This window comes from Ailuropoda melanoleuca, chromosome 2 (assembly GCF_002007445.2).
Source record: "Ailuropoda melanoleuca isolate Jingjing chromosome 2, ASM200744v2, whole genome shotgun sequence".
Lineage (NCBI taxonomy): Eukaryota > Metazoa > Chordata > Mammalia > Carnivora > Ursidae > Ailuropoda > Ailuropoda melanoleuca.
Window position 1 is genome coordinate 173796805 of NC_048219.1, and position 9892 is coordinate 173806696.

A 9892-nucleotide genomic window follows, 5' to 3' on the forward strand; every position below is an offset into this window, starting at 1 on the left:
ATATAAATGGGCATTAGGGCCAGTAAATACAAAGGAACACATTTAGTTGCGTTCTTGAGTGAAGCTCTAGGAAAGAAATCCACCACTGCATTTTGATTTCTTAAGATAGTCATTCATTTAGCCTGATGCCATGTAGACTTCGCGCACAGATGAGCGCTGCAAGCCAGCACCACTGCAGTTCTTATTATTGCTTTATTATTCCTTCATGAAGAAGTGAGGAAGCTAGTCAGGACCTGTCCCATTTATTTGAGGAAAAGGCCTTTTCTGTTTCTCCCCACCTTGACCCGGCTTCCTGCTGTGAACACAAGGATTTAATTGAACATACCTTAACTCATTCATTCTCACAACCAGGTTGCAGGAGAAAACTGGGGGAAAAGAGAAATTATGGAGGAGAGGTAAAAGTGACTCTGGTCCAGGAAACTTTTTTTTTCTTATTTTTGGTAGTTTAACACATATTTTAAATAGTAATGTATTACTATCAAGTATCAGCCACTTCTCAACATTTAGTAAATAGAGTCTGTGTGTGTGTGTGTGTGTGTGTGTGTATGAGGGCACACACATGCGATTTGTTATACTGCAGTCTTTCTAACTTTTTCTTTCTCTTCTCTTTCCCCCGCTACTCCTTTATACGCACAGACCCTCTGTTTCTGCCCTTCCAAAGTTAAATCCTGTGGGACAAATCACCTGGGGAATTTGAAATATTCATAACATCAATTGTGTATAACTAGAACTTAGGAGGAAAAAGAAGTCAAGATTTAGATTTTGTCATAGGATTCTTGTCGACTTAACTATTACATGCACTGGGTCTCTTAACAAGAGGCTTTCCAGAGGCCTAGATCCTAATGTAAGAAAGGCATAATGTAGGTTTATATGGCAACAAAATCATCTTTGATTTTCCTGCAATATTTCCAGCCTCCTTTCATCCCATCAGGATGTATTTTTAGTTGCTATGAGTAGGCAATCTTCCTTGTTTTGAAGTTTTCTGGAACACCCTTTAACAATAGATGATTTACTCTAGAGCAGATCAAGAGCCCTCACTGTTTTTTTCCTGTCTGATTGGGCTATTCAGTGATGTTTGTGGAGTGGCGAGCACCATCCAGACATCTGCACGTCAGCATTGCTCGGAAACACAAAGCAAGCATTTTATTTGAAAAAGACAACTCCACGTGACATGAATAACCTTTTATCTTCAATACAGAATCATTAGGAACAGCCACAGAGTTGTCGATGCAGACGTCCCTGTGGAGTCCACAGGCACCACACAATATTAACTCGGTTTTCTGTTCTGCAGTCAGAAGTTGGAATAATGTGAAAATGATAATTGGAGGAAATGTATATATATTTTTTCATTTTTAAAGGACTTTCTTTCTTATAAACATTTTCCAGGAAATAAATCAGCTTGTACTTTTCACCTTTAGTAACAAATGGTTTCTTACCCAGGTATTTTCAATCAGCTATTAAATCTGGGGCTACTCAGATGCAAGCTGACAGCTGTAATTTCTTTTTGTAGAGAGGCTGTTTTATGTGTCACAAGTGTTCAATACATGTTTGATAGAAGTTTATAATGTGGCTACGAAAGCCAACACCCCAGACCAGAAGGCAGAGTGGTTCCCCGGCTGGGAACTGCCAATACTGTCATGTCGGATATTTATCTTTTCCACTTGGGGGACAGCATTGAAACACCTCCATAATGAGGTTCTGACTGGTGTCTGCAGGTCTTAGAGGACTTGCTGACTTATTTTACTTTAAAATAGTAAAGAAAAAAAATTACGTTCTCGTACTCCTTCCTCAACATTTTTCATTGTGACTTTGGCCAAGGTTAATGGATCTTCACCTCAGATAACAAAATGAGTGAAGGATGGTTCTCCTATTCCCTCTTCCCTCCTACTCCTAAACTTACGTGTGCATCAGAATCACCTGGAGGGTTTTTTAAACTGCCGATTATTGGGAGCCACTCTTAGAGTTCCTGATTCCACAGATCTGAGGTGGGACCCAAACTTTTATACTTTATTTTATTTTTTTTTAAGATTTTATTTATTTACTTGAGAGATAGCGACAGAGAGCAGGAGCAGGGAGGAGAGGGAGAAGCAGGCTCCCCGTTGAGCAGGGAGACTGATATGGGGCTCGATCCCAGGACCCTGGGATCATGACCTGAGCCAAAGGCAGATGCTTAACTGACTGAGCTACCCAGGTGCCCCTTAACTTTTATATTTTAAACAAATCCCCAGGTGATGATGATTTCCCAGGCAACCACATTTTGAGAACCACTGTGCTTGTGAAATGATATATTTTTTAAAGATTTATTTATTTATTTTAGAGAGAGAGAGAAAGAGAGAAAGTTTGGGGGGAGGGGCAAAGGGAGAGGGAGAGAGAGAATCTCAAGCAGGCTCTGAGCTGAGCACAGAGCACCACACAGGGCTCAGTGCCACCACCTGAGATCATGACCTGAGCTGAAATCAAGAGTTAGACGCTTAATCAACTTTGCCTCCCTGGTGCCCCTGAAATGATATTTTAGAAAATGGTTTCAATGTTATGTTATCACATGGCCATATATTATTGGTGACATTTTGCTAGGGGATATTTAAGAAATTGATTGGGCGCCTGGGTAGCACAGTCGTTAAGAGGCTGCCTTCGGCTCAGGGTGTGATCCCGGCATTCCGAGATCGAGTCCCACCTCGGGCTCCTCCGCTGGGAGCCTGCTTCTTCCTCTCCCACTCCCCTGCTGTGTTCCCTCTCTCGCTGGCTGTCTCTCTGTCACATAAATAAATAAAATCTTAATAAAAAAAAAGAAATTGAGAATAGTTTGTTCAATACATGATTAATGTATCAGTTAATAAAAAAGTTGTTGGACAACTTTATGTTGCATCTTCTAATGTGCTCTGGTGCTTACTTAAACCTAAAATGCCATCTAATTCAGTCCCTTGCTTTCCAAGCAGAATCAAACTTGAAAAGTCATTGTCTTATTCTTCTGCCTAACCTATTCTTAAGGAAACTGCCATATGCCTCATTAAATTGCCCTAATGTCACTGAGTTACTCTGATTTTATACTTATTTATTTCCTTTTTTTAATGTCTAGCCATGAGCTTCTTGCACAAACGGCCCATTTCTCCCTGTTTGGTCCTCAGCAGGAATGGAAAGCTACTATCCTGGGCATGGTTAACAATTTGTGTTCTAGAAGACTGTCCATGAATAACCCCTGAGCCCACCTTAGCTGAGACTCATCCAGTTGCATTTATCTTTTCTATTTGCCAATAGTTTCCTCTCATAAAACTGCAGTTCTGGGATTGAGAGGGCCTGAATCTGAAAGAATTTTATATTTGAACATAGTCTTTGGAGTCTTTTCCTAGGATTTAGATCTGTTCTCAGAAAGCCTCTGCAAGTAAATATTAGGAGGTTTTATGGGCTGAACATTATCAAAATTGTACAAGGATCTTGATATGTTTTATTATCGCAATTCTTAGTTTCTCTGAGATTCTAAAATAAGATCATCTCCTTGATTTTTTAAGCTGTTATTAATATGGTTTCTAAATAGATTATAAAACATTTACTGAAGTAGCCAAATTATTTCATCTGTTTATAAACTTTTTACAAGGAAAAACAGCCAAAATGTTCAGCCAAAAGACAGAATAGGTATGTTTTTAACTGTGTATGATTTTCATATTCTATTTAGCTCAGTTACTCAAACATTCAAGTTAATAAGGTCAAGGTAAGGGATTAACTTTTGGGTAGGCCACTTAGCCTTTTTTTCTCTCACTGACCACTGTCTTGCAAATACTGACTTGTGGTCACAGGAAGGGGGTAAGTTCAGAATGGGGAAACTCTGGAGACAATGTGCAGGAGTCCAGGGAAAGCAGGACCTAGAAACCAGATGGGTCCAGCTGAGGCTCTAGGAAGTTCACGGCAATGGGCTCTAAGAACATATCTGAACAGTGAGATGGAACGTGAGGGAAGCTTGTCTGGAAGTGAAATATATGGGAGGAGGAAGTTTGCTTGTATTTGAAGTATGACGGCCAGTAGAGGGAGCTAGGCTTGGAAACTTAGGGTGCAGGGACAGGAATTTAGCCTCTGGGAGGCTGAAAAAACAAACATTTTAATAATAACAATAAATACTTAATGAGAACTATTAATGGACAAGTAACCTTGTACAACAACTATTAATGGACTAAGTTCCTATACTGACACTTAAGTAGTGCTTACTTGTAAATTAACTCATTGTATACTCATAACAACCTTTTGACACAGATATTGTTAATATTCCCATTTAACAGATGAGGAAAGTAGCTCACAGAGAGGTTAAGTAAGTTGCTCAACGTCACACAGTTTATTGTAGAGTCCAAAGAAATAGATACACTACTATGCTTACTGCCATTTTAAAAAAGGAAGAAAAGAAATGGTGACTCAAAGACATTAACTTTTCTAAGGACACACTAAAAATGAATGGTAATGCCAGGATCTCAGAGGCAGCTTAGTGACTCCAGAGCCCATTCTTCTACTCTTTACTTTAAAGTTAATGCAAAATTGAGTCCAGAATGATTAACTTATTACAGAAAGGTTTGCACAAGCTGCTAGGACAGGGCCCAGTCACCTAAGAGCAGGACCAAGTTGGAATTCAGCCATTAGAACTGGTTGAGCAGGCAGAACGATCAACAAGGCTGACCTCCTGTTGGACTCCTAACCAAGGTGTCTTTAAATTCTTCCGGACCTGGGGAAGGATCCATGCAGGATGGAGGTGGATCTTAATCTGCAGACAGACTAAGTAGATTAAGTAGGGAGTGGAAGAATTTGACCGCAAAGTGAAAAGTCATACTGTAGAGAGCAAGACAATGTGGGTGTAATCTATCTATATCAAGAAATAAGTTTAAGAACTCGGTACTCACTGTAGAAGGATTAAAGGATGGAACTTGTCACCTTTGAATCTAAAGCACCTGGCAACATATGGCATTGCCTTTGATAATGGCATAAGAGAATACCATATTGCATGTGACTAAATAAAGAGCATTCTATCTAGAAAGTGAATTTTGTTAAATTCTTTTAATTTCAGCAATCATTCCGTCCCAGATTCCTTGGTGTGGCTGAGCAATTACACAATGAAGGCTTCAAGGTATGTGATATTAATTTTTTTTCAAGTCGTTTTCTATAAGCATTGAAATCTATTCACAAAAGAGAATATTAATGAATCTTAAGGAATGAAATAGCTCAAAATATATCCTTTCAACTTGAAAGATTTAACTAACATGATAGTTTCAAAACTTCAATAGAATAAAATTATTAGAAAGACTAGTTTTAAGTTATAACAAAGGTACCATAAACTCCACAGAAGTTGCCAGCTAAAAACTTTAGAAAGTTTGGTTTATGCAGAATTGGGATGAAGGTCCAATGTGTTTCCAATATATTTTTCCTTTTTCCTTTTCTTGTTTCGTATGAAGTCATAGTTTCCAGCTGTTGCGGTTATAGGCCAAACTTCTTTGCCACGAATACCTCCATGCAAAGTCTGGTTCAGTAAAACAAAATGATTCCCAAGGCTCAGAGTGGGCCTGTGGTCATGGGACTTTGTTGATTTGTTAACAATGAATCTTCAGCCATGAATAATTCTTTATTTTTTTCTTCTACAAAAGCAGTTACAGTTGAGGTTATTAAATTGTTCCTTGGAATATTTTAAAAATACTTAAAGTGCTCATGACTCTGGACAGGGAGTCCAAATCTCTATTCATGGTATTATCGCTTCTCATATACACCACTTTCTTCTACTTTATGTTTTAAATGACACATGTGTCCCAGTAGGTTTCTTTGCTCTGTGAAAGCCTTCCCTGTGATACAGTAACTGACTTTTCCATTTTAAATGCAGCTCTTTGCCACGGAAGCCACGTCGGACTGGCTCAATGCCAACAATGTCCCTGCCACCCCAGTGGCATGGCCGTCTCAGGAAGGACAGAATCCCAGCCTCTCTTCCATCAGAAAGTAAGAACTGGGCAGAGTTCTATCCTCCTACGGATAGAGGATTAACTTCGGGAACTAGTCTGATATGAATACTTCACCTTACCCTATTGCAAGTCTTCTAAAAGTCCTCTTAGGCATTTCAGATGAATAAATCTGTGGATTATAATGAAGTTTCATTCTTGTGAACTTTGCTGCTACTATAACATATAATGCCATATGTCTACGTGGTGATGCACAGCATCTTTCAAAACATTTTCTAGTAAGGATGCTTTCCTTCCAAGATCTCAGTGATGAGAATCAGAGACATGAAGAATGTAATGCAGCACTTTACATTTTATTTTATTTTATTTTTTAATTTTTATTTATTTATTTATTTTAAAGATTTTTATTTTTTCATTTGACAGAGAGAGAGAGAGAGACAGCCAGTGAGAGAGGGAACACAAGCAGGGGGAGTGGGAGAGGAAGAAGCAGGCTCCCGGTGGGGCAGGGAGCCTGATGTGGGGCTTGATCCCAGAACTCTGGGATCATGCCCTGAGCTGAAGGCAGACGCTTAACGACTGAGCCACCCAGGTGCCCCGCACTTTATATGTTACATCAAACTTATATTGCATATAGATGTGTATATCAAGTGTAAGATTGACCAGCTGCATTTCACTGAGGTTGTGTCAATAAATCAGTCCAATTTATTGAGCACTTGCTATATGCAGAAGACTATGGTGAGTGCTAGGATAATGCCACCATTGAATTACCTGATTTCCTATTCTCTGATCAGGTTGGTTTTTATGCCTCAGGCTATGTTGTCATTAGATTTGGTAAGACATATTATTTTAGTCTATGTGAGTCTTTAGGAACTCCATTACATCAACACCTACAGAAGTATGAGGCACAGGTACATAAGAGATAATTCTCAGTTGTTCCAGGATATTACAATCTATTAAATGGCTACCGTTTGTTAGAGCTCTCAAGAAGGCAACCTATAAATCATTATCAAATTTATAAAAGAAGGGCAAATTGTTCAGACCTCAGTGGACTTCCAATGATCCTATGAGCACTTGGCTAGGACTTTGTAAAATAACAATTAGCATTACTTCGTGCTTCTGACATTTAAAGGTCTCCTAGTGTGTGTAGCAGCCCAGCAACAGAATGTGAAGTGATTTAATTCCAAAATGAGGTGACCTGTGTTCTCATACCATTAGCTGAGAGGCACTGGGAAGCGGGCAGTGAGGTAAAGTTAATCTGGGAGTTGGGAGTGTGGAGGTGGAATGGACTTCAATACTGGAGAAAAACCTCCTTGTAAAATAAGTAAATACCTATCAAATTACCAATTCTTCTATGGATAGATAGCATTTGAGAAAGAAAAACCTTTCCATTTAATTAGTTAGACTTACACCAGAATTCTTTCAAGAACACAATAAAAAATTATAACCCCCAAATGAGTGTAATTTGAACGTCTATTTAGGAATAGAGAAGGGCGAGTGGCAATCAACTCAGTATGGCATTGACTTGAATGGCGTAAGAGAATAATTACATTAGTATTTTAAGCACTAATTATAAAATATACATTGCCACCTACAAACTTTTGTTTATTTTGATTGTTCTTCCAGATTGATTAGAGATGGCAGCATTGACCTGGTGATTAACCTTCCCAATAACAACACGAAGTTTGTCCATGACAATTATGTGATTCGGAGGACAGCTGTTGACAGCGGAATTGCTCTCCTCACTAATTTCCAGGTATGTTCTTTTCCTCAAATACAGCTATGTGCAGGTTTTTATTTCTGCGCCTCCCTTAAGAGTATTCATCAACATATGCACATCCTTCTTCTCCCCTTCTTGTAACATTCAGAATGGAGAGGAATTTTTAAATAGAATAGAAAATAATGGTGCTATTATGGTAGGTCATGGCCTAACTGAGACAGTTGGTGATCAAGCAATTGAGATAATCAAAAGCCACAGATAGCCATGCTCTCTCATTAGCCATACAATTATCTTTTAAATAAAAAGTGTGGTGTGGCATGGAATGAAGATACAAACTTTTGTTTCAAAATGAAAGCCACCATAAAAGAGCAACAAGTTAATGATAACTGAGGATCCTGGTATAGTGCAAGCACGTGTCTAAGTCACAGAAAATGATCGCATGAGGTATGTTTAGTTCCACTTGGCCATGACCCACCAGATTCATCATGAAGAAGAATTGTACTTCAAGACTCAGTTAACTTTCTACCTATGATATTCTTTTTTTCCCTGAGTTGGTTTTAATCCCTGGGGGAGTTGAGAGGCAGGGGTTAGCTTATTCATGGTAAGGTCTGAATATAGGAGAAAGTCCTGAATAAATAAAAATTTTTGTGTCTTTCCTCGCATGTCCCTTTTGAAATTGGGAGAGAAACTGACCTTTCACTCCCGCTTCATTAAATATTCACTTCCATGTCATGGGGGGTCACTAAGATTCCTGCCCTTATGTTCTCAGGTGACCAAACTTTTTGCTGAAGCTGTGCAGAAATCTCGCAACGTGGACTCCAAGAGTCTTTTCCACTACAGGCAGTACGGTGCTGGGAAAATGGCATAGAGAAATAAACACCCAGTTCCGGCTGAAATCAACCCAAGCCCCACTGGATCGAAAGGAACCGAGTCCCCAGCCGACTTCCACAGAGACAAATATTGATACCAAACTATTTCAGTTTACTTGGTTAAGCCTTCATATTCTTTTCTTTCACAAACTGTTGTCTGTCACTTTTTACAAACCTTACTTAAACTCCTTCCTAAATAACTTGTCTTACGTGAGAATTCATCTATTTTCTAATGCCTTATTTTCCGTGGGCCGGGCTTACCTACGTGCTTATTTGCAGCTAACATTTTATGGTGCTGATTAACAATGATCAAGGTAGAAAATGTCACTGCTCTGTCTCCTGGACTATTACTATACATACTTTCAAGACACTATTATTGCTTTTAAATAGCATCTGCCACACTCAGGACATTTTAACAAGGCAGAAAACTATAAAAATTTGTTAAAATGAAATATGGATTTAATTTATGACCCCCTTCATCATGATGTTTGTGTAATGCATCTTTTTGATAATTTTTCTCAATTATCTGGCTCACCCAGGAATACCCCTATTCCTTTTCACAGTACTGAATTTGATAAGTGACAGAGGTCTTTAAAGTATGGATTTCTTTAAAGGACACCGGTTTGCAGTTTTGTGTTTTGGAATATGTCAGCAGATAGTAGATACCGCTGAGATGGTTTTCTGTTCTCATTTTCCTATGGATTTTAATCTGAGCCAAGTGAAATCTTCAGATTGATGCCATCTCTCCTCCCCCTCCCCCCCACCACCAATTTTGGAATAACTTGGAAGTTATGTACATTCCCTTCAGATTACGGATTCTGTTGGTCTACTGAGCCCCATACTGCGCTATGAATTCCACACATTTTAAGCACAAGGTCCCCATTTCTTCTGCTACAAAAAAAGTCCTTCCTACAGGACAGCCTGTATCACTTTTAAACTTATTGTGTTATTACAAGTGCTCTAATTGTAAACTTTTAAATAAAATGCTGTTAAGAGCCAATACATTTGTATTCTTGCATTCATTTTATTTTATTTTAACATTGGTTTAACTGATTTAACAAAATCAATTCACTTATCTGATGAAACACTGTTTTGAGCCAAGATTATGTCACTTTTTTTTCTCTAAAAGCCATATAGGATATGAATGAGCAAATTAATATTAAAAATAATGACACCTAGGCTGTTACATTTTTCTTTTTTTTTCTTTTTCCCTCATCTTGTTTATAAGTCTCATTAAAAAATTATTATGTTATTATATGGTTATATATTGTCTTTGATCTGAATCCTTTCAAATATATACAACCATACACTGACTAAAGATTGCCACATAGATATAATAAACTTTTAAACAAATGTCTTGCATAACACAGACAAGTACTTGACCCTAT

General features: G+C 38.3%; 1 protein-coding gene across 1 annotated transcript in view; it reads left to right on the forward strand.

Annotated features, from left to right (window-relative positions):
- The window catches only part of CPS1 (carbamoyl-phosphate synthase 1), a 130058-nt gene extending 120554 nt beyond the window's left edge, over positions 1–9504 (forward strand). Inside the window, exons 35-38 of the mRNA XM_002922357.4 lie at positions 5042–5101; positions 5846–5958; positions 7542–7671; positions 8405–9504. Coding sequence (XP_002922403.1) covers positions 5042–5101; positions 5846–5958; positions 7542–7671; positions 8405–8503 — 402 coding nt within the window. The 3' untranslated portion in view covers positions 8504–9504. The remainder of the gene's footprint in view (positions 1–5041; positions 5102–5845; positions 5959–7541; positions 7672–8404) is intronic.
- Positions 9505–9892: the final 388 nt, after the last annotated feature.